Below are 25,597 nucleotides of genomic sequence, written 5' to 3'. Positions count from 1 at the left end.
TTGGTCATAAAAGTCTCCCGCACCTTTAAAAATTTCTTAGGTGAGTTAAAGGTGGGGTATGAGATCTTAGGGTGTATTCACACCTGCCTTGTTTGGTCCGTTTAAAACGGACCAGAGTTCGTTTGCTCCCTTGGTTCGGACCTTTTGGGCTGGTGTGAATAAAAACCACCGAACTCTGTTCCGGACCAAACAAGCGAACCGAGACCCAGTTGAAGAGGTGGTCTCGGTGCGGTTCCATACGAACCCTGGTGCGGTTTGTTTGAGGTGTGAAAGCAGGCCGGACCCGATCCGACACAGTTGGGTTTTTTGTACCTAATGAGCTCCCGTCGTGCGTCGAGCATTATGGACAATAGAGTTTTACCAGAGAAGCGCTCAGAGTGAGGATAGGCTACGGAGCTGAAAATGAGCCGTGGTCAAACTTGGAGCTCGGAAGGGACACGCTGCCTTTTAGACATCTGGGCAGATGTGCATATAACACAGCTGACAGAAAGGACACAGAAAAACTCCAACGTTTTCAGCTTGTTCAGCGAGAGAATGATTAGGATGACGGTTAGATTTGTCTGTTGTGCTTGAAATAAAAAATAATAAACGACTTCATCATCCCCAGCAAACTTTACCTGCGTTAAGGAATTCTGTCCCTGGCTAAACTCAAAGGTGATATAGGATAGATACGCATAGGTAAGCAGTACGGAGCACTAATGCTTTTGGAGAACAGTCTTTTCACATACTAGCAGAATTCACACTTCAGACCTGTTCTGTCTGGTGTGAATCAGACCAACAGTCACAACATGATGTGCACATATGAGCGCTGTCCTCCGTAGCCGTCTTGCCCTGTGTCTTCGTCATTGAGAAATGAATTCTACAATACTGTAAACCTGACATTGCATCAAACGCTCTTGCTGCTCAAACACTTGTGCAGACGTCTGCATCTGTAAAAACCGCTATGACGATAACAAAAACAGCAGCAAAATGTCCATGATTCTGTCCTTTCACTTTGGACTGAGTGCTTTAATGGACACTGCTCATTTCTGTCCAATGGATGAACGACCTCAGCACACGTGGTTTTGTTTACAGATTTTGGTCCACTTACAAAAATGTACAGTGTGAATACGAACCGCACCAAATTAAAAAAAAAAAAAAAAAAAAAATTTGGTCCGGACCAAAGCAAGTGAACTATCGGACTTTCCTGGTGTGAATACACCCTTAGACAAACGGTTCGAGCAAGCTACATTTTGAAAACACTCAATTCAAAAGTCCAAACCCCTTTCTTCAGACATCCCCCTGAAGCCACGCCTCCAGAGTACTGGCATGTGCAGTGCTTGTTCTGGAGGGTTCACGAGCGCTGCACAGCAACAATTCACCCTGGCTTCATTTCCTGAACAAATGCTCCAAGCCTGTGAGAACGCACAAGTCATGCACGAAGAGGGGTACGCACAGAGGGGGGAGGGACAAATGGCAGTTGAGTTTGATAGACATATCACTGTTCAATCATTTCGACTGGGCGCTTAAAATGATTGGATGGTGTTTTGTCAGTTCTGTCCCTTCCGCGGGTGACTAAATTTTTTTATTTTTGTGTTAGAGCATTAATTGGTTGTAATTGGGGTGTGAAGGGGATTTGAAGCAATATAGTAAAAAATGTTCCAGGAAAACATCTCACACCCCACCTTTAATCAGTGCACAGTGTCTTTAAATTATATTATAGTGATCTAATGTCATACGCCACATTATTGCAAGAGTAGTTTACATTTGTCTTTAGGGTTTAGTTTTACTTTGTAGCTAAAATGTTCACAATATTTTTCAGTGTTTTATCATTAAAAAAAATGCTACCACATATTTTGATTCAGAACAAAGATTTTGTCATATATTTATAATAGTAATATAGTAGTATTATAATAGTTGAGATTGTTTTACCTTTATATTTGTATAATGATCTCATTTTAAAGAATAGGTTAGAATCACAATCAACCATTTAATTTCTTCAGCTTTTATCGAAGACCAAATATCTTGACACTTATTATATTGATATTTTCCAATATGAATATTTATATGAGGACATTTTGATCACATTTCCCAGCTTTATGTTTATGCAGTAAATGAACAATCTTGCCAGACTCAGCCTTGCTCTCAAAGCCCCTCCAAGCTGCCATGGCTTCCACTTTGGGAACATCTCCCAGAGAAAACAGCGTTGTATTTCACATATTAGCTTTGACAGCTTTGACCGTGGCTGCTTTGCATCCTTGTCTGCTGCTGTCAGTGAAGGAACTGCTGCTTCTCTATGATGGGAGTGCAGAGTTTCACTGCAGAGGGAGCAGTGGAATCTGGAACTGGCAATAGTCATTTAGGTGTTTGTAATATTTATCCTACTCTTACCAATAAAATTAATCATATAGTCCATTATGTTTCATGTATAGTTGTGTGGTTAAATGTGTTCAGTAATCTGTTATTAAATCCCAGGTGAAGAAACACAAAATGACAGAGTAAGTGAGGATGAAAATTCAGTTTAGACCTAATTTATTTTAAAATGACCAGAACACACTTCATCATTTTTCTTTATTTATAAATGGAGTTAAAAAACACTAACGCTTATATGTTTCGTTTTAAAGCATAAAAATTTTGCTTAGTCAACGCCTAGCATCGACACCACTCCTGCATTTGAATATCACTGCAGGGGGCTGCAGCTGAAACCTCTGTATCATGTTGGATTTATGGATCCAAGTGGATAGAGTTGGAGAAGAGCAGGGGATGGAACCAGATTACTGAAAACATAGACCATGACGACCAACAGTGAAATAATTAACACCGTCAAGTAATTTCAGCTACACCTACAGTAGTATATAGTAACAATAACGTCAAAGTAAGAAATTGTACAAACACAGTATGACCTGAACTACTTGATAGACCCTATAAAAAATGTTTCTCAAACTGTGGGGCGGGCCCCCTAGAGGAGCCATGGGATCACTCGTGGGTGTTTTTTTTTTTTTTTTTTTTTTTTTTTCTTCAGTAGCAGATAGAATGTTTTAGTGTAGGAGCACCCTGGACTCATTTTAGGGATGTACAACAAACAAATCTACTGCCATGGTGATCTGTCACTAGACTAGATGAAGCGTTCAGGTTTAGAGAATGGACAAGGATTTGAGTGGAAAAGAAACATGTATAATGTTTCTGTTTTTGCACAGTTTGTACAGTTTGCATTTTAACCCTTTCATGCATATTGGTCACTCCAGTGGACAGTTATTCTACAGCTGTTCTCTTGTATTTTCATGGGTTTTGTTGTTTTAGTTCCATATCAGCCAACACAGTGGACGCTTATGCACCATCCCATACACTGACATTCATACCATTACTATGACTTTGCTATACTAGATAAACCTGATCTGCAGTGACATGTTTGAGTGTAAATCAATTGCTAATAAAAATTGGGAATATGATAAAATGCGGAAAAAAAAACAAAACAAAACATTAGATTAGCTGCTTTAAAAGTGTTTTGATTTTGCATATCACTGTTGAATATTCAAAAATTAAACACATGGTGTCCAGTAGAGTGGACATTTTTGGAACTCCACAAAAAATTATGAAGGTAGATTTGTTTCTTTATTGCTTTAACCAAAAAAAAAAAAAAAAAAATCATAAAAAAAAAAAAAAAAAAAAATTCAATTACAAAAAATAACATAAAAATTCACTTCAATCAAGGAAAAAAAGGGTTCAAATGCAATTTTTTGGATCACAATTTTTTTTTTCATTGAAACACTTTTTTTTGTTAATTTTTTTTTGTAGTTAAAGCGATAAAGAAACAAATCTACCTTCATAAAAAAACAGGTTTATAAAAAAAAAAAAAAAAAAAACAGTTGCATTGTTTTTTCATGCCTAAACAGGAATAAAAACACTCAGGAAAAAAATCTCGACTAAGGTTCTCATAATTCATGCATGAAAGGGTTAGAATGTTCATCTTTGTTATCAATTTTTTTTTTTTTTGTTCTAAAAAAGTAACTTTATTGTCATAGTTGTAAGATAATTGCACATTTCCTATTTTTATTTGGAAAAATATTGTCTCAGGGAGCAATCTTGTTGAGTTTATTTGTATTGTTTAAGCAAAAATCTAAATTATTTTTAATTTGAACAAAAAATTATTCAAGGAAAACCAAAAAGTACTTGTTATGATATTGATGTTTCTTTCATTAAAAGTTATAATTAAGGAGGGCCCTGACAAAAAAAGATTGAGAACCACTGCTATAAAACAATGCATATCAATGCTAACATAAGCTAATGTAGCTATATTGGTAATTGTGTGTAACTCCTTAAAGAGAGAGCTACCTGATAGGGAGAAAAATATTTTTTGTTCAATAAACACAAGCTCCAAATGTTCGATTCAGGAGTCCAGCTAATGCTAGTGAAGCACATATGACATGGAAGACACCGACAGACTCAGCTGTCAATCACAAGAGCCACCCCATTAATTATGCAGATCTTTAGACAATCCAATCAAGTCAGTCAGTGAAATTCTAATTATATAGCGTCAAATCATAACAAAAGTTTTCTCATGATCATAAGGTGAGTTGCGTCAAAAATCTACCCCCTGTACAGTTGAATCATGGAAAATCTTTTTTTTTTTTTAAATACCTGCCTGTAAACATGTTAACCCTTTATGGGGCAAGTGACTATTTTTGGTAATTTCCGCACACATTACAAGACAGTGACAGCAATAGTTACAGTGAGTCAACAATCTCAGGTCCAATGTGGTCTAGAGGGTCTGTAAGGTCCACCTCTGCATGAACAGTTAGTTTAAGTACCATGAACTAATCCTACTATATAATGCACGTTCTGTGTCCGATCGATGTTGCAGCACAGGAAGGCGTTTGTACGGATTTTCCTCAGCCTTCACAGGCCCGATCACCGCCAGACTCGCCAAATGAATAGAAACATTACCCGACTATCTACTAGACACAATTTTATGTCCGTATTCAAATGTTGTGAGGTACGCTGGGTGATTTTAGCCTCTCTCTACTTTGAATTCTTCATCCCTGCCACCGTACTCCATTTTTGGAAGTGGTTATGCTGCCATTCATGAAATTTCTACTGCTAGCAGATGATGCTACAATGTGAAGGCTGCAGTTCACTACCGCTGTATGAACTGAATCATGCTTGACAGGCCAAACAAATACATGCTCTTCCTTTCATGCCTCACATGTTTGCTCAAATTATTACTTGCACAATGCATGATTAAATGGTAGTTTACAAATGGATAGTGGAGGCAGACAAGTTTTACTTATCATGCTATCATACAATGCCGCTAGTGGTACTAATGTAAGGACTGATGTTCAAAGGGATAATGTGGATGTGGACAAATGTCTGGATCAGCACTTATGTTGTTCTAATGTTCTAAAAGGGATGTTCTAATGTTCTAAAATATGTGTTCCTTTCACATTACCTGTGTTTTTCTTGTGTTTTTTGTACATCTTGGATGTTTTTTTTCCATTTTTGGGCAAGGAACCAAATATGGTAGCTTCATTGACCTTAATTTTCTACATAACAAAAAAAAAAAAAAAAAAAAAAAAAATTCACAAAAGTAATAAAGTATTGTCATGTTCTGCGTTAACACACTAAGGTTGAAATATTGAATTTCAGAGTATTTCTATGAGTGGGAAAGGGTTAAACTTTATGGGAGAAATAATCATGAGGGTCAATGGGGAATGATTCACTTTGGAGTCAGTCCCCCAGTGGACATTGAAGTTACTGCAGATTTTTACAGTTTCCCATTGGAACCATTTTCAACTACAGAGGTTGTTGGTTTTAGAAAATACACACCTTTATTCTGCAGCTGCATAAATGTACATGAGCTGACATTGTTTCATGCAGTTACGGGAAAGTGAACGAAACCATTTTTCAAAGCTTCTGTGTTTAAACACGGAGAAGATCTGATAATGACTGGTAATTACAGCTGTCAATCACATATTTAAACCCTCCCTACCTGCCTCTGATCAGACACAATGGAAGCTTCACAGAATATTTTTTTTTACAGCCTGAAAACACAAGTGGAGTAGATGCAGAAAACTAATCTCCTCTCAGATGATATAAATTATCCAGAAATGAGATGTTTGCAAATGCTTCTGATCCTGTTTTAGTGTATATCCAGTCCTTCCTTTACTCAAACTTCTCCAAAAATCTTAGGGTGGAGGAAGCCTTAGATCAGGAAACCATTCAGTCACAATATAAGTAAAAGTCAAACCATCAAAATGAAGTAAATTGCACAGACGAATAATGACCATTTATACTAGTTTTAACATGTAAACCAGTCCTGCTGAATCTAGATCTGGATTTGTAAGACAGATCCTGCAGTGCAAACATTTGTGCCATCACACAGAACATACTACTTGAGTCACCCAACTCTAGCGCAGTTGTAGTGGTTGTGATGAGAGAGAAATCAGGAATAAACAGAAGAGTAGAAGGAGGTGAACTGTGTTAGTTTTGGAGATAGTATCTTCTCACCTCTAACACATTTCCAATCATCTTCAAATCACAACAGAGCCTCAGAACTGTAATGAACCTGTGTCTGGTGTAAAATATTAAAAATAGAGACCCTGAATTCAAAGACTGAGTCCTCAGAGTCTATGTAATCTCAGTGGATTGTTAATCCAGCCAGTTCCCTTTCTCCCCAGATTCATTAATCTGCCACGAGTCCCTGTCGCATTGAGAGAGAGGTCACACACTAACACACACACACACACACACACACACACACACACACACACACACACACACACTCACACTAACACACACACGCACACACAGGCTCATTTACTCATTCATTCATGTGCAAACTCACATTCCTTTCACGTTTTAAGTTACAGATTTTCATCATGTCAGACTTCATCTTTGTCACAGCTCTATATTCTGCAGCCCCGGTTCTGTTTTGTAATTTTTTTTGGTCATTTCCAGTCCGACTCTGCATCACATTCTCAAAGATAGTAATTGATCGGCTTAAAAAAAATAAAACAACAAAAAAACAAAAAACAAACAGAAAATCCCATCACTCACCCATTGCGTGTCCACAGCGTGTTGTCTCACTCACTGTGTATCAGCACACGCAGACAGCAGCGATCTATGCAGCCCAACACCTCTGTTAACTTTTACTTTTCTTATCTCCCTGTCCTCCTCTTCCTCTCCCGCCTCTTCCTCCTCCTCCTCTTCTTCACCTCCTTCCCACTGCTTTAACCGATCCTCGTTCTTTTTCGGTCTCACTCTGCTTCTCTGTTTCTCTGTCTCTTGTGATTGCGTTCCTTCTGTGGACGTTAATGTCGACCTAATTTCTACTATTATCACCTCTTATTCCTCAGTTTTTCGCTGTCTCGTCTTCTGAACATATCAGTAATGCAAACTACTCATCTGTTTGGTACAACACATTTTGAGTCGGTATATTTTACTGAAAACTACCACTCATTTTAAGTATGTTATGACAGAAATATCCACTAGGTGTCACTTAGTCTTAGTTTACCTCCTTGTGGGAAGTTAGTGACACTTTAGATAAGAAGAATCCTGTGGAATTTGCTAAATTTCTTTTAATTAACCCATAAAGACTCAAACAGCCACTGTTGACCAAAACCATCTACTGATCTAAACTGCTTATTACCTGTTGATCCACTAATCCTATCAATACATGTTAATAATTGGTGTAAAATGCAGTTTGTCATCTTTTCATTGGTCATCAGATATGACCCATTTGAACATTCAGAGGCTCTGTAGTTACCATGGAAACACTGTCATCTTCTACAACATTGATTCACCAGTAAAACCTATGGAGTTGGATCAATGACAGTAGATGGACACACTTGTTTTTATGTTCAGTTAATAATATCTTTGTGTGACAACCACAAAACTATGGTACATTTGTGTTTTGAAATGTTTAATTGTGAATTATTGTCATTTTAAAAAAAAAATTACATTGAAATGTATTTTATTTCGGAGAAGAAGTTATCCTCCAGAGATCAAGATATTTGTGTGTTTTAGTAAAATTGGTCTCAATTATAAGAGTAGACAATACTCGCTGGCCGTGTAGCGAGTCTTTGTATCTGCGCTGTGGACTTTCTCATAACTAGTGATGGGACTTTTGGCTCTTTGAAGGGAGTCGTTCAATCAGGAGCCGTTCACTGAAAAGAGCCGTTCAAAAGACTGGCTCTTTCATGTTTTTTGCATTACTTTGAAACACCAATGTTTTAATGACTAAATAGGCTACATGTGATGATTGACATTACATTTTAAAGGTGTTTAATTGGCGCGGCAGTAAATATTATCTTATTATGCAATATTATGCAGCAGAAGCAATTTTTTCACGGTCCGACTGAATAATACCTGACAGAGAAGGTGCTGATGCGACAGCTGAAGAAACCGACGACACACTTGCACAATCATTGTCACTTTCAATTGTAGAATTCGTATCATCTGTGACTGTGACATTTGGCCTGAGCTGTTCCACAAGTACAGTCAGGTGCTGAGTTTTCAAATGGTGGTGCAAATTATTCGTTGACCCAGACTTGAAAGATATATATTTTTTTTGCAAATATTGCAAGTTGCATGCCCATCTTTTCTTTCTGAAAAGTGCATCCAAATACTCCTCCTTTTTCTTTGGCTCATTACTCACAGGTGGTCACTCACTCACTCTCAAACTTTTCTCCGGTTTCGACCAGTCTTCCAGCTCCGCCTCCTCAAGTATGCTCACCTCACGCTTCAAACTGTTGTTTTTTTGCTAACTTCTTGCCATGAGACATGCGCAGTGTGCAAGCACTCTTTTTTTTTTCCTGCTCAGACATTCTCCTCCTGCCCAATGCCTCCCCAGTGACGCTAAATGGACAGGCAATCAGACACTCCCTCCTTACAAAAATAAATAAATAAATAAAATGAATGGCTCTTTACAAAGACTCGGTTCCCATAGTTCATTTCAAAGAGCCGTTCAAAAGATTCGATTCGTTCGTGAACGTCACATCACTACTCATAACGGCAGAGAACTCAGAGGGAACAACACGCTGTTGCCCTGCCTTATCTTTATTATCCTGTTTTTCAGGTTAGTAATGTGCATAACATCACAAAACCTGGATAAAAATCACATGTAGTCGTCAATTAACTATGCTGGCCAGTTTGTTGAGTAAGATGTGTTTTTTTTGTCTCTGTATCAGTTTCAACATTTAACATGTGGTTAGCTATGTTACAAGGGATGCTACCTAACGATGATGCACGTATTTTACTAGCTTAAGCATTGTGGCACCCATACGTGTAATTCTCCACTGGTAAATGTGAATGCGTACGTGTTAGAAGTGTTAATTTAAACTTTAGCTGTGTGTACTTTATGTCCCATCATATTAAGTGAATGTACAGAGTTTTCTTTTTTGAATTTAAAGCTGAAATGGTGATTCTGTCAGTCAGATATTTTAAGTTACACCTGTTTTAAAATGGAAGTAAGTTGGGAGTGCTCTGTGCAGTCTGTTGTTTTTTATTAACACTGAATGAGCTTTGTTCATAGAACTTACATTCATTGTAATGGGTAAATGGTAGATTATGCCATGGTTTATGTATTTCATGTAGCATAATAGAGTAAATAAAGTTGGAAAAGTATGGGAACATTTTATTTATTTCACATAATGAGAATTATTTTGTTATGGGGTTTTTAATGGAAATGCTAAACTGAAAAGTAATGTTAAGACATTGAAAACAAATTGTGCATGAAACATAAGATGATTGTGAAGGTAAATGCACCTGTTTTACAGATGTTGATGAATAAATTACTGTAGAGAACTCGGAGAGAACGACACGCTGTTGCCCTGCCTCATCTTTATTATCCTGTTTTTCAGGAATATATCTGTTTACGCAGTGCTGTCGCTGCGGTACCCGTAACATTTGCTGAAAAAGTCCCTTTTTCTTCAGTTTTCTGTTTCTGATATAATAACCCTTACCTTTAATATGAGCTTTTATAAACCTCGACATGATTAGATAATTATTTATAGGAAAATACATGATTTACACTGAAAAAACACAAAATAAGGAAGATATTATTATAATCAATGGTGATAAATCACTTAAGAAAGGTTAAATATAAATGAAGATTAATTTGGGAACTGCCACTAAAGTAGTACTGGGTCTTTGCGGATTAATAATTTATGAAGAGGAATTATGTTATCCAATAAAATTTAAAAAAAGAATCTGATCAGTGTCTAATAATTTGTACAATTCATAAATTTAATGTAGTTCAGATGTGTTTGAATGAAAAACACCACTCAACATGTAGCAATTTCAATGGTAAAAGTTGCCAATAAATGTATGTTGAAATGTTAAAAATTATTTTACTGTCTCAAAACATTTGAATTGTGTGTTTATGGTCAAAGCTTTGAAACTAAAAACTGTCAAACATTAGCAGTTCTTACGTTTATACATTCAAAGCTATTCCAATGTCATATTTGGTAACAGTGGTAGCTTTGTCTATAGGGGGCACTGTGATCCCAGTACCAGGAGGAGCCACTGTTCCAACTGTGTTGCCATGGTAACGCTACGTGATGCTACTAGCAATATAGCTTACTTATTATATACACCCATGTAACCAAAACGACATCAACTAAAAGTGTAATAAAACCAACTGACAGAAAACAGAGCACATTCCAAACAAGACACACTTCCATGTTCAAATCTATAAACCAGTCCAACAGTCTGAGACCAGTGTATGTCATGAATAATTTAATAAAACAGACCAATGGGACAAACAGCAGCGCTAAGATAATACTAAGCAGATCCAACCATACAAGTATTATTTCTCTGCTGATAAAACTCACTGAATGAGACAAAATAAAGGTCGCATTATGAAGAGATGGTTGTAAATGTTGTCTTAACTTTGCTTTTTTCTGATCATAACTTGGTTTTATATGATTAAGTCTTCTGCTATTAGCTAAACCAGGGGTTCCCAAAGTGGGGTACTTGGAAGAAGCCCAGAGGGTGCTTAATTTTTTTTGGGGAAAATTCATTAAATAAGTCATCATGTACTGAACACAAAATAAATAATGATAATTGATGCCGAAATATAAAACACAATAAATGCATTCATATAATAGTTTTATTGTCAGTCATCTTGTTTGAGCTTTAGTAACACTTTAAGAACATTTCTATTTTATATTATTCAAAATGAGTTTATTTGAGTTGCCATGTAATTATTTTTTGTTTTTGTTTTGTTCATTTATTAATGACCAATTTATGTATTTTTCTTATCAATGAAAGAGGGTACTTTTGAGTTTATATTTTGCACACAAAATTTACTTAATTTTTTTATTTTTATATATTACACTTGAATATATGTTGTTTGTTTACAAAGTCAAAGACACCTTTCGTACAGGAGCAAATTTTGCCTAATTTTTTTCAATCAAAAATGCCAAAGTGAGAGTTGGAGGTACTTGACTAAAAAAGTATATTTCAGGAGGTACTCCACTGTAAAAGGTTTGAGAACCACTGGGCTAAACCATTGTTTTGTGTTGCAGTGAAATGATTCAGACTTGAAACAAATGACTGAGGGTTTAAGAAAAAGAGCTGTTTAAAAAATATGGATTATAACAAAAATATGTCAGAAAATGTTTTTAACTATAATAAAATACTCATCATGTATCCTGTAGGTTATGTCAACATTTTAGTTGAAGTTGTTTTTAACTGTCTTTGCTTAATTTCTGCGTGAATATGTTCACTTCCTTGTCACTGAGTGTGTATTATGTTTTAGAAGCTTGTGGTGAACATGTGACCTGATGCTGCGATGTTATTGGAGGTTTAAATATTCAATATGTTAGGCCACTCCCACTTTCACTGACTATCTCTAGCTTCCTGGTCCTTGTGTGATTGGATAATTATCCTGGGTTTCAGAAGATGAATGAATATGAAGTAGAGTATTAACGGTAACGCTTTTTGTTCCATTCAGCCTGTTAGGCTTCTGTTTTTGTCGCCTTCACCTCATACAAATGCACATCATTACACTGGGTTACAAAAAAATGTTTTTTGCAACTTGTCTAAGTTTTTTCAACTGAATTAGGACCATTTTGCACCGCTAAATCCAAAAATGTCATCTGTTTTTCTCAGTCAGGTCAGGTTTTTTTGCTAATTTGATTTTGAAAAATTTGATCTTCTCACAAAATTGATTATATTTTTGTGACTTTATCAGTTGATTTTTTATATAGTTCTCACCCAAAATAGGTTTTAAGAGAAAAAAAAATCATTTTGTAACAGGATTCCTGTTAGGTACAATGGTGTATTCACCGCAGATGTAGCAGAATATGTCAGGCTTAGTTTTGCAAGATCTTCTAGTCAAAGCCATTTCATTCACCTGTAATATTAAAAAAAACATTAATCATAAATTGGCAAAAGTAAAATCTTCAGAACTCGTTTATTGTAAGAAATATGAAAGAATTTTGTATCATATGATGTGAAAATGCCCATAAATGCACGCAAAAATGTTAAAAAGCCAATATGTAGCATAGTTCAGAAAGTTGACCTGATTGAGCAAAATTAATGTGATTTTTTTTGGATTCAGCACACCAAAATTATCCTAAATCAGCTCAAAAAACTTAAACAATAAATTTGTTGTTGACCAGTGTTATTAAACTATCGGTTACAGGTTTTGTCACTTGGAAACATTTAATGCGTAACATGAATGTTTTTGTGTAGTGTTCAATCTCAGAAAAGACTAACACAAGCAAAGTTTAGTCGGAGTAATAACTGTTCATTTTCTATTATCTCCTCTTTCCCAGTTTTGTTTCGCACCAGTCACTAATGTATGTAAAACTACTAATACAATGTGACTAGTAATAGTACAAATTCCATGTTAACAAATTAACATAAATTGATATATTACTAACATTACTGCATCTTACCTTGTTTTTCCATTTCCTTATGTTCCTCAAATAAGAAAACTGAAACTAAACAGTACTTTATAAACAAAAGTAAACATTACTTTATTCGATTACTGCCCCAAGGACATAGAAATCGCAAAGAAACAAGTTGCTTTTTTTCCTCAGTGTGAACCTTGAAGGTAAGACTGAAGTGCATAGAATTTGCTTGTCGTCTTTTATTTCTACTCATTAAAGTCAGCAGTTAAAGCAACACCACAGAACTTTTACTGGCGGGGTCCCCCTAAAGTAAAAAAACGTGTCATGCGTTGACGGTTATGTAGAGTTAGTTTAGGGGTTTTGTTCTCTTCCTGTTTTATTTTGGTGATGGTGGTCGCTTTCCTGTTTTTTGTCTGCAGGCTGTCAGTCTTGTCTCTGTCTTGCCTAATCCCATTATTGCCTGCACCTTGGTGTTCCTCATGTAATTGTCCACACCTGTTTGTGATCCCTACCTTCCCTATATATTCTTCCCCTCTCCCTTTGTCTGTTGTCAGTGAATCATTTCTGTGATCTTGAGAAGAGCAACTTCTGTTAAGTATCTAGAATCTTGAATCTTATGTTATCTACCGCAGGCTTTTAGCTCATATAGAGTACATTGTACTTCTCTGTTATTAGGGTTTTTTAGAGCACGTTGTGCTTTCTCCTTTTGTTTATCCATTTTTGTACTTTGAGAACTTTGTTAAATAAATCTTTTTTTTTTTTGACCACTGATATTTGTGTGTTGCTGCATTTGGGTCCACACCAAGAGTCGTGTTGTAACAGAACGCACTGACCACAGACAAAGGGAGAGGAGAAGAATATATAGGGAAGGTAGGGATCACAAATGGGTGTGGGCAATTACATGAGGAACACCAAGGTGCAGGCAATAATGGGATTAGGCAAGACAGAGACAAGACTGACAGCCTGCAGACAAAAAACAGGAAAGCGACCACCATCACCAAAATAAAACAGGAAGATAACAAAACCCCTAAACTAACTCTACATAACCGTTGACGCATGACTAAACGGTCTGTAACAACTGCTGTAACATCTCTATCTCGGTAATACTTGCGCATTTGTTGACAAGCCACTGATGCTGTCAAACTTCCTGAGGCCAATACTGATAGAAATTTGCTAGGGTCTTCCTCAGTGAGACATGATTAACCCTTCCATGCACTGTCCACTCCAGTGGATAGTTCTTCTCCAGCTGTTCTCTTGTATATTCATGGGTTTTGTTGTTTTAGTTCCATATCAGCCAACACAGTGGACGCTTATGCACCATCCCATACACTGTAATTTAGATCATTACTGTAACTTTGCTGTTCTTGATAAACCTGATCTGCACTAACATGTTTGAGTGTAAATCAATTGTTATTTGTTAGATAAGGGTTTTTTTTGCATATTATCTCCATGAAGTGAGTAATTACTAGCATTAGAATATGGTAAAATGTGAGAAGACATCAGATTAGCAGCATTAAAAATGTTTTTATTTCATTGTTTTCATATCACTCTCTGATATTGGGTTTTAAACACGTTTCTTTACTTCAAAAATTAAATGCATGGATATTTTTGTAACTCCATAGAAACAAAAAACTCGATCGCATTGTTTTTTTCATGGCTAAACACTGAAGAAAAAAATCTTGACTAAGGTTCTCATAATTCGTGCATGAAAGGGTTAAAATCAGCCAATATAAAGTTCGGAGCCTCTGGTGAGATAGTCTGCGATCTCTGTACAACATCAAATATAGTGCAGGAGGCAGAATGGGCATTTCCCTTTGCAACGTGAAAGTGAAACTTAAGACGCTTTACTAATTCGGCTAAGTCTCCTGCCGTTGTGAAGCTCATTTACCTTTTTCCTACCTCCTGAAACTTTGCAAACTTTAATTGAATGGGGCAGGATGGTAAAATGGGCGCAACGACACCGACAGCTGTTGAATGTCTAGTGTCCAGATTTGTTCTGTGATAATTACAGAGCTGCAGTATCATTCTTTAATATACAGACATACCCCACCTCCCTGTGTTTTTTTTTTTACTCGTTACTTCAGTGTTGCGGTTCAGTCGGAAGGGGATCCCAGAGCCATTAATGACAAGATTAGAGTTGTGGTCCTGTTTGGTGAGGCATGTCTCGGTGAAAACCACGACACAACAGTCCTTAAAATCCTTTTGGAAGTGAACGTTCTCTTGGAGCTTGTTTCCTTTATTCCTCTAAAAGGAACGTAAAAGCCAAACTCCTTCCCGCTGGTCACTGCGTGCACCAAGGTAATTATCTTTAACGAAAACTGATGAAATGATGAAAACTAGAATTGAAAAAACATTTTCGTTAACTGAAATAAATAAAAACTATAATTACAAGAAAAAACGATAACTAACTGAAACTGTATTGTGTGGTTACAAAACTAATTAAAACGTATAAAAATTATGGATAAAATTCTCTTCGTTTTCGTCTTTGTCAGCGTCGGATTGATACAAAATCGATTTATTTTGCTCCAGCAATTTTAGCTAACAGCACTATACAGCACTTCATGGTCCGTCACTTCTCGTCACTTGTCGTTTATAGTCAGCTTCTCGTGCCCACTCTACCTGGAAACATGGAGACTAAAGTTGGGAGAAAGCAAAAGAGTCCTGTGTGGGATTTATTTGAATACGACGGCGAAGAAGATAAAAGATACGACAAAACTAAAATTAATACGAAAAGTAAACTAAAACTAAGCATTTAGAAAATAACAAAAACTAATAAAAACTAGCAAACCTGCTCTAAAAACAAATTAAAACTAACTGAATTAGGAATTGGGGGAAGATGAACGTACCATCAAAGGATCAATGGATAAATACGATCGAGGACATATTTCTAATGGAAAAACTAAAACAGATTGAGACTACAAGAACCGCAAATGAACAAAAAGTGGAAAAAATGGACATTATATAAGCAAAATAATTGATAAGACTGTGCTACCCAGACTTATTTATGTTGTTGTGTTTTCTTTTTGTTGTTCTTGTAAAACTACTAAAATATGTTACAAAAAAACCCCCAAAACTAACTGAATTAGAGAAAAAAAAGTCAAAACTGAATAAAACTAAACTATAATGAAAAATCCAAAACTATTTTAACCTTGGCGTGCACATGCACCCATCAAACATGTGACGTATCAGTGACGTATGCCGCAAAGCAGTACAATTTTGTAGTTTTTTTTTGTGTTGAGGTCCTGACCCGAACCCATAAGTTTAATGTGTAGGAAGTTTAAAATCCAGAAGTGCCAGTGCAGGCAAGACAGACGCTCTGGAGTGATGACGAAAGTGGAACTGAACCTTTTGTGAGTTGTTGTACCACCAAAATGACCTTGAATATATAGTTTGAAGGGTGAAAAAGTCTGTGGTGTTGCTTTAAAGTCAGATTTAGTTTGTCTACTTGTTATCTGTTCCCACTGAACAAAAATCATCATTACAGCTGTTTGTGTGTATTTGTGCCTTTTAGTGTGTGTGTGTGTGTGTGTGTGTGTGTGTGTGTGTGTGTGTGTGAAATCGGCTACTTCAGTGTCTGTCTGTCCTTTGCAAAAGGACGTAAAAAGGTTTAAGCGTCTGTAATGACTCTACTATGTTCTACTTCAAATGCAAATGTACCTCCGACAGGCTTTTATTCCAGACTCGTTGATTCTAACCAGGGCTGTGGAGCGTTTTTACCCCCACCTTTTTGCGTATCAGTGCATTACCACCACTTCTACAATCTCGCATACATGCTTTTACTTCATCCCACATACACACACAAATACTTTAAATGTTGTTTGTGCAGTGTGCTGTAGCTTGTGCATGACAAATTAATGCAGGGAGGAAATTGGTTAATTATTTGCTGGGTTTTTAACAATTGACAGTAGATAAACAGTTGTGCGAGTCATTTTCCGGTTTAATTTCTACATCATCTTGGTCATGATCCGGTCAAAAGATCATGTGATAATCTTTTCAGATTCAATCGCGTTGCATGAATGATGATTGATTTCAATCATATTTAGACTCAAGTGACAGTGAGATAAAACTAAAACAACTTTGTCACGGTTTCTCTGTGATTTGATGGCTGAGAAATTGTTTGATCAATGTGATATCATGACTCGCGTAACTATCTGTACGCATTATAAGCTTTCTGCATGTATGTTACTAGCCCCTTGTCCAATCTTAATCGATGCATCAAATACCACGCACTGAGGGTTAGGGTTATGTGAACCGGAGATCTTGGTGTTAATTGACATGCGATCAAATGGCATTTAATAACTCGCTAAAGGTTGAAAATGCGTAGGTATAGCACGCCAAACACCATAAGAACTGACGTGACATACAACGCCATTTATAGAGATCAGTCTGGTTTGATTGATTTGTAGGGTTGTAACAGTGTTCTCATTTGTACCGTTTTGGTTCGGGACCTTCGATACAATTCAGAGGTATCCGAACGAATACATGTAGCCTATGTGAAGAACGCAAACACTAAGGAAGCAGGGTGGACACAAGCAGAACTCATGTACAGGGTTTCCTCTATATACATTCAGTAGTGGCAAATTCTCAACGCCGCTGCAAAAAACAAAACAAAACATGACAACAGAGACTATAAAAGAGGTATAGAAGCGTGGTCGGATGTTTGAAGCATGTTAAGTTTCACTTTCATTTTGCGGCACATCAAAGTCCACGGGTTCCTTTATAGCAAAAAGATTTTTATTTTTTTAAGTTGGTAAAATCAAGTGATCCTGCTCCTCTTCTCCTTCACTGTGCCTCTGCTGCAGTGTTACTGTGAGGTCACATTCACAGCGCCTCAGGGAATACTATGAGGCATTCACAAACACTGAGTAAATTACAGTGTTTGCTATAAATGAACATTGAACATTTAAAAAATACAAAAATATATAACATTTGGGGTGCCTGTTAATGCACAACTGACAGAACAATATTTTGTAGAAATGTCCTGTGTCCCACAGGTAGTTACGGAGCACCTCCCCCTTTACCCCCCTTCACTGGTCTCCTTCACTGTACCAAAAACATATTGAAAATGTATCAAACTGAAGACCCCTGTACTGAACCAAAATTTTTCGGTATCATTACACCCCTGTTGATTTGTTATTGCTATTTTATCTATCAATCACTTTATTTGTCCCCAGTGAGGCAGCTAGATGTAAAGCAGTGAGAGCCAAAACAATATGTAACACATAAAACATTGAACAGCCATAGCAATACTACAAAAAAATAAATACATAATAAACACATAACAATGCTCCATTCATAAAAAGTTTAAATATAAAACACTAAAGATAAACTACAGTATATGTGTAAAAGCTCTGCATCTTGTTTGGTTGATGTTGATGTGATAAAGAAACAAAAGCAGTGTTAACAATTAGTTGTGGCTTTGCTTAACTCACTGGTGTTGTATATAAGGCACCAAAACTATTTTTCTTCTGCAACATTGTGTTTTGCCTCATTGCTTTAGCAAAGCATTGAATTCAGAGGCTGAACCAGCAGCTCAGAATTACTGCAATTCTTTACTGTCTGAACTTATTACCCCGCCCTCCAAAGGGGGGGGCAAGGGGTACTGTTTTTGATTTGGTTCGGTTTGTTTGTTAACTCTAGCAGCAAAACTGTTGGTTGAATTCATACCAAATTAGGTTTATAGATTGCCAGTGACCCAGAATAGATCTGATTATATTTTGGGAACAGTAGGTCAAAGTTAAAAATTTTCTTGAATCTTTACAATCTTTTTTTGTCCCCCTTTACTTATAATAGGTGAAACTTCAAATGTTTGTAGCAGGAATACTATTGGCTAAATTCATACCAAATTGGGTTTATAGATTGCTAGTGACCGAGAATAGATATGGTTGCATTTTGGGAAAAGTCGATTAAAGTTCCAATTTTTTATGAATTGTTTAAATCTTTATTTGTTCTCCCATTTACTTTTAATGGGCAAAATTTCAAATGTTTGTTTCAATTTACTTCAAACTTGGCCAATATATAGAGCCAATTGATATGCCGACATCAGCACATGCAGAGACATGATGACATCAGCTGGATCGATGCCAACATAAGCTATAATATGTGCGAGGGGCGGGGTTTGTTGTGCCTGGCACCACTTGTTATTTCTATTTTTATTTAAAGAGCACCAAAACAATACAACAATACATTACATACCAGTTGAAGTGGACTATACAATGACTTTTAGCATAAACCATAGATTGTATATATGATGCACGTTGTGAGAGCACTGGGAAATTTAGACCAAAATATGCCGATCTCTGGCTGCAGTGCTGATTATAAATAACATATATTAATATAATGTTCCATTAATCATTTATTTATTTATTCATTCATTATCTGAACCTGCTTTATCCTCACTAGGCTCAAAGAGGTCGCTGGAGTCTATCCCAGCTACTTATAGGTGAAAGCGGGGTTCACCCTGGACATGTCACCAGTTCATCACGGGGCTGACATAGCAACAAACTGTCACTCTCACATTCACACCTATGAACAATTTAGATTAACTGATTAACCTATCAGTGCATGTCTTTGGATGGTGGGAGGAAGCCGGAGTACCTGGAGAGAACCCACGCAGACACTCGTGCTTCACAGCAAGAAGGTCCTGGGTTTGATTCCAACACCAGTCAATGGGGGTGGGACCTTTCTGTGTGGAGTTTACATGTTCTCCTCGTGTCTGCGCGGCTTCTCTCCATTACTCATATTAATAATATACTGTAGTGTAATAATAAAAATACCTCATCTGCCGTTGCCATGTTTACTATCATTAACCTTCTTTTGTTGTGGTATTTGGCTAGTACGTTAATTCAGAGCAGTGCCCTCTGGTGGATTGATCGGCAAATACGTTCCAATGTAATGGCCGCATGGAAGAATAAATGTAGTGACATTTACACCGACTGAAACACATGCATCTGTTTTCATGCATATGTCCAGAATAAATGAGTATTTATTCTACTGATCTGCAGACAAATAAAAACTCAATATACACATCCAATGATTTTTTTTCTCTCCCAAAGGTAGTTTCAGTTTTTCATTGAGATTTCATCAGGTAGACTTGTGTCTATGTATCATAACAATGACATTGATTGACGGCTATAATCACCAACCACGATCTTGGATCCATCACATGTGTCAAAACCTATAACTGATGCATTTTTTTGGCTTTATTGGTGCAGATAGATGCTAAAAAAATCACCATAAATAAGCTTGAATAAACTTGCAAGCCTAACAGTGTTAATGCTACAAACCCATAATGCATCACTCTCTGTTTAATGTTATTTAAAATGACTGTGGCTGAACAGGAAAGTTTGGACAGTCCTCTTTTTAATTTATTCAGTGACATAATCTGTATGATCTGCATTGAAAAGTACAACATACGACCAATTAATTCCATGATTCCAGCCATTCATCATCAAATGTGTCACCTTTAGATGAGAGACTGAGCAAAATGAGTAACCACAGATGGTCCCTGAGGGGTAAATAATGAAGCAAGTTAAAAATTAAAGCCATATACTCATACCATGACATATTGGTCACAAGCAAAATAAATGCTGTACACACAGTAACAGAAGTAATGGAAACGCAACACATGATCTATGTATTGTGTTTCATCTGATTCACACTCTCCCTCTTTCTCTCACTCTGGTCTGGTGTCGTATTCTTGCTCTTTAAACCTCACACCTTTTGGTATCATTTCTCTCTTTTTCTCATTCTTCAAGCTAATTTTCTTGACTGTAGTATCACTTCTCTCTTTCTCTCTCAGTCTGTGCCTTTTTTTCAGACTCCTACCCACACAAAACCCTCTTATTTTACACCTTATGGAAGAAGTTCTCATTTTAATTAGAGATATGCAGCATCCATGTCATCTTCAGAGAAAAAGTGAAAAAAATGATGCTCTCTTACTTACAATTCTCAATCAGCAAAAAGTGCATTTAGTCTTACCTGTCTGCTCGTCTGTTCGTCTCTTTTGTCACTTCCTCTCTTTGTGTGTTCGTGTGTGCGTTTTCCACTCAGTGTGTGCGTCTTCACTTGTTTTCCAGGCGATGTTTGACTTTCGCGGCAGCGGCAAGGCGGAGCTGAACCTGAAGAGGGGAGAGGTGATCTTCCTACTGCGACGAGTCAACGCCGACTGGCTGGAGGTAAGAATGGAGAGAGGAAGAGAGAGGGAGAGTGGGAGGGGGGGAGAGAAAGATGCCAAGGGAAGGAGAGAGGGAGGAAACTAGGGAAGTGGAACAGGAGGGAGGATGGAAGTGGAAGAGAAAGGTGGTGGAGAAGAACAGGAATAAAGGGCCCATTGCACTGATCAGCCATAACATTAGGTCCACTGACAGGAGAAGTGGGAATACTAGTTAGTGTTTCATTCCAATGGGACCTTTCGCTGGGTTGGATATACTGGGTGTCCCCAAAGTCTCTTTACAATTTAAAAATAAATAAATAAATAAATAAATCCAAAAGCAATTGATGAGATATATTAAAGCTATACCAGATGATGTGGCATTTTTACACTTTTCTTTTGTAATCTTAAAATGCTCCTATTAAGTGTGTGTCAAACTAAAATGTAAAAGAAATCCACCAGGTTTTGAAACTCAAATTTTTTAAATTCTCATATACACTCAGAGGCAATGGAAATGCAACACCAGTTTGGATTCAAATATTTTTGTGACTCAAATTCATTTTTTTATTTTAACAATTCAAATATGTCGGGTGGGTTGACTTGGATGAATTAAATGTGTTAATGGGCCGATTTGGACGATAATAAACAGATGCATTAAGCATAATGAGCACAAGTTGAAAATGAAAAATCACGAGAAACACATGAAAAATCAACTCAAAAGAACAGTCAGTATCAGGTGTGACCCCCACAAACAGCCACACAGGCAGTACAATGTCTCCTCATGGACCTGACAAAGCGTGTTAGCTTGTTTTGGGGAATATGGCAATGTGGCAATCCTGATGAAGAGTTGTCACTCTTTCGCATCCTGGACTTGGTCGGTCATTTACAGAACCTGTTTCATTGTGCTGCTGTATCAGTCTGGTGATGCTGCATGTACTACACCCAAAACTGTGAGCCACTTGCTGGGCACTTACTCCCGTCTCTAGCACACCAAGTTCCGTTGTTCAGCCAACAGACGTGGCATTATGACACTTAAAAAGGCTTTTTGTGTGGCTTTTATCATGCCTTTATATAGGGAAGACAACCACTATTTCATTTCTAACACTGCACTTGCACAACTCCTAATCCCATATGTGTACTCAATATGGATTGACGAGAGTACAACTCATACTGTTCAGTTACATGATGATCATTCATGTGTAACGAGGTACACATTGTGACCGCAATGGTGACTTAAGAACTCAAATTGGACTACTCAGGTCCTGAGCAAAAATATACCAAAATTTTGTGTTGCGTTTTCATTGCTTTTGAGTGTATTTCTGGTAAAAGTCTGACCAATCGTTTTATTTGGTCCGAATAAAATAATTGTCTGAGCCTCCTGTCAATCATCCATCACTGCCGTCCCGCATCCAATACCGGTGCCTCTGAATCTGACGTTTCACTCGTGCTGCTCCTCCTGTCTAGGGGTGTGAATGGATAGGACTTAAATGCACGGTGTTGAAGGGAAAAAACAGATTTAGTAACAGAAAAAAACAAACAGAAAAACCCGATTGCAGGAGTCAGAGTCCGGTGAATGAAGGATGGAGATGAAGTCTGGGAGTCGGGTGTACTTGACTCCACAGCCACATCTGCACAAAGCTCAATTTTTATGACCGTGGGACTCCACATACACGTACACGGTGTCACACAATGTAGTATTATGTAGGACAGGGGTCTCAAACTCATTTTCTTTCAGGGGCCACATTCAGCATTTGATCTCCAGTGGGCCGGACCAGTAAAATAATAGCATAATAACCTTTAAATCATAGTTTAAGTGCAAAAAAACCCCATTAAATTATGAAAATACTTACTTTTATACACTATCCAAACAAAAAAGATGTGAATAACCTGAAAAAAATTTAATTTCCTAAGAAAAATGTGTACAATTTTAACAATATTATGCCTTAACTTATCATTTATACATGTGTATTATGGATCGGATCTACAGACACTAAATACTTCATAACAGGCAGAAAATTGTTAAAATTGTGTTTAATTTTCTTTAGACGTTTCAAGTTGTTCATATTTGTTCAGGTTATTCACATTTTATTGTTACAGAATAGCTTGTAAATGTAAATATTTTCAGAATTTAATGTTATTTTGTGCACTAAAACAAAGACAAACATTTGAAGTTGTCATTATTTACAGACATAATGTAATGATATTTTTTCACATCAAATCGAAATGAAAATATGGAGTCATTATTTTCTGTAGGTTATTATGCTATTATTTTACTTGAGATCATATTGGCCTGTACGTGGAACCTGAACTAAAATTAGTTCAACAGCACTTTGCAAATTCATCCCACAGGCCGGATTGGAACCTTTGGCCCCCGGGCCGTATGTTTGAGACCCCTGATGTAGGATGATAAATGTATGACTTTGAAACCTCAATTGTCGACGGACAGTGCACAAAGTCCACACGCTCACGGTACGGCCCACTCCGCCCAGGTGATGAGGTGCAGTGAAGACACTGACCCAGCACTGCACAGACCAGACCCTTAAACACAGGGTCTGCTGATGGAACAGGAGCCGCTGCAGTGCAGTAGGTGGATAATGTTGTGTCTGATTACTGAGGGAGGGGTCCGCAGTCATGCCAAAGTGGACTGGGGCTCTGTCTCTATACCTCCCCTTCCCACCACGCGAGTCAGGGGAGAGGAGGGGAGTGTCAGAGTTCAGGCAGGGGGAAGTAGGCGGGGCTTTGGAGGGAGGCGGGTTGTTCGTGTTCAAATTTTTACCAAGTGCTGTGAGACATGCCAGATCAGTAGGTATGGCTTTAATCAGGTTTGTTGTATGTACTCAGTGGTTATCATAGTTTTAATCGCATTGTGGGATCATGTGCAACGGAATCATTGGTCCTTTTTTTTGGAAACAAGAGATCAATTACTGCAAATGTTTCTCTTGACCTTTTGACCGAATATGTTTCACCACAACTGGATGCCCTTCAACCAACCATCATTTTCCAGTCAGATGGTGCACCACCACATTAGGGTCTGCATGTTGGTGGGTTCCTAAATCAAACATTTACATACCGGTGGATTGGAAGGGATGGTCCAATCCCCTGGACACCTCATTCACCACATATCACTGCCCTGGATTTCTTTCCATGGGGTTTTGTTAAAGATATTGAACAAAGATATGGGACATCAATGACCTGAAGGAAAACGTCACTGATGTCATTTACACCATTGATGAGGCTGTGATACAGTCAACATGGAAACCAATTCAGTACTGTCTTAATGTGATCTGTGCAACTAATGGTGTCCATATAGAGGTGGATTGAATGAGGCCAAAAAAAAACCAATATCTGCTACTAGGAGCAATTATTATATTAAATTATATGGAGAAATAAAAAACTAAAGATATGATTCTGTGAATGACTGTATGAAAGTGGACAAATGTGGCACCGTTTGTGGTAAATATGACGCAGATTCCCCTGTGCATGATGTTGTCATTTATCGGCCTATATTCTCTATATTTCTATCTGCCTTCTATGCTACCTCTTGGCCAGGCCAGAACTAGTTCTCAATTGACCGTCCGTCTGTCCGTCCGTCCGCCCGCCACTTATCTGGGGCCGGGTCGCGGGGGCAACAGTCTAAGCAGGGATGCCCAGACTTCCCTCTCCCCAGACACCTCTTCCAGCTCTTCCGGGGGGACCCTGAGGCGTTCCCAGGCTAGCTGAGAGACATAGTCTCTCCAGCGTGTCCTAGGTCTTCCCCAAGGTCTCCTCCTGGCGGGACACGCCCGGAACACCTCCCCAGGGAGGCGTCCAGGAGGCATCCGAAACAGATGCCCGAGCCACCTCAGCTGGCCCCTCTCGATGTGGAGGAGTAGCGGCTCTACTCCGAGCTCCTCCCTGGTGACTGAGCTCCTCACCCTATCCCTAAGGGCACGTCCAGCCACCCTATGGAGGAAACTCATTTGGACCGCTTGTATCTTGTCCTTTTGGTCATGACCCAAAGCTCATGCCCATAGGTGAGGGTAGGAACATAGACTGATGAGTAAATTTACCGGTCTCAATTGACCAACCTGGTAAAATAAAGGTTAAACAAATGAAAAAAATAAATAAAATCATATGTGGTATGATAACAAAGGCTCTGGCTAAGGAGGTAAAGCAGGTCGTCCAATAACCAGAGGTTTGGCGGTTCCCAGATGTAGCTTATCACCAGCAGTGTGTGAATGTGGCAGTGAATGAATAATGGATCAAAAATGTAGAACGCTTTGAATCCAATCCATTATTCTAAACAATCAGGATGAAGTATAACACCTCAGCTGTCATTTCATATTTGTGATTTTATGTTTAAGTATGACAAACTAATGTGCCTCCAATATCTTTGCCATGGAAACAAATGGGACATTTTTTGATACTTTAGCAATTTTTGTTGCCATGGCGACTCAAAGATGCTGCACAACTAGCACTTGAGAAAATGTCTTTTTCACCTTTTATCAAATTAATGCCAGTCTGATTCCAAATGTACCATTTATTACTAGAATGTTATATTGATTTGGTACTGAGCCTAAAGCCCAGGTCCGACCAAAGAGGTCTTAAAACATTTCAGGTAAAGGATGTA

At 37.7% G+C, this 25,597-nt stretch overlaps 2 protein-coding genes across 2 annotated transcripts in view; one reads left to right on the top strand and one right to left on the bottom strand.

The window, feature by feature from the left end:
- The window catches only part of pvalb7 (parvalbumin 7), a 108,157-nt gene extending 101,038 nt beyond the window's left edge, over positions 1–7,119 (bottom strand). Inside the window, exon 1 of the mRNA XM_030124025.1 lies at positions 7,033–7,119. Coding sequence (XP_029979885.1) covers positions 7,033–7,036 — 4 coding nt within the window. The 5' untranslated portion in view covers positions 7,037–7,119. The remainder of the gene's footprint in view (positions 1–7,032) is intronic.
- Positions 1–25,597, top strand: part of ncf4 (neutrophil cytosolic factor 4) — a 90,360-nt gene that overhangs the window by 45,907 nt on the left and 18,856 nt on the right. Inside the window, exon 7 of the mRNA XM_030121594.1 lies at positions 20,915–21,013. Coding sequence (XP_029977454.1) covers positions 20,915–21,013 — 99 coding nt within the window. The remainder of the gene's footprint in view (positions 1–20,914; positions 21,014–25,597) is intronic.

The sequence above is a fragment of the Sphaeramia orbicularis genome, chromosome 1 (assembly GCF_902148855.1).
Source record: "Sphaeramia orbicularis chromosome 1, fSphaOr1.1, whole genome shotgun sequence".
Classification (NCBI taxonomy): Eukaryota; Metazoa; Chordata; class Actinopteri; order Kurtiformes; family Apogonidae; genus Sphaeramia; species Sphaeramia orbicularis.
Note: the sequence above shows the minus strand (reverse complement) of the source record. Positions and strands in the feature narration are given on the sequence as shown.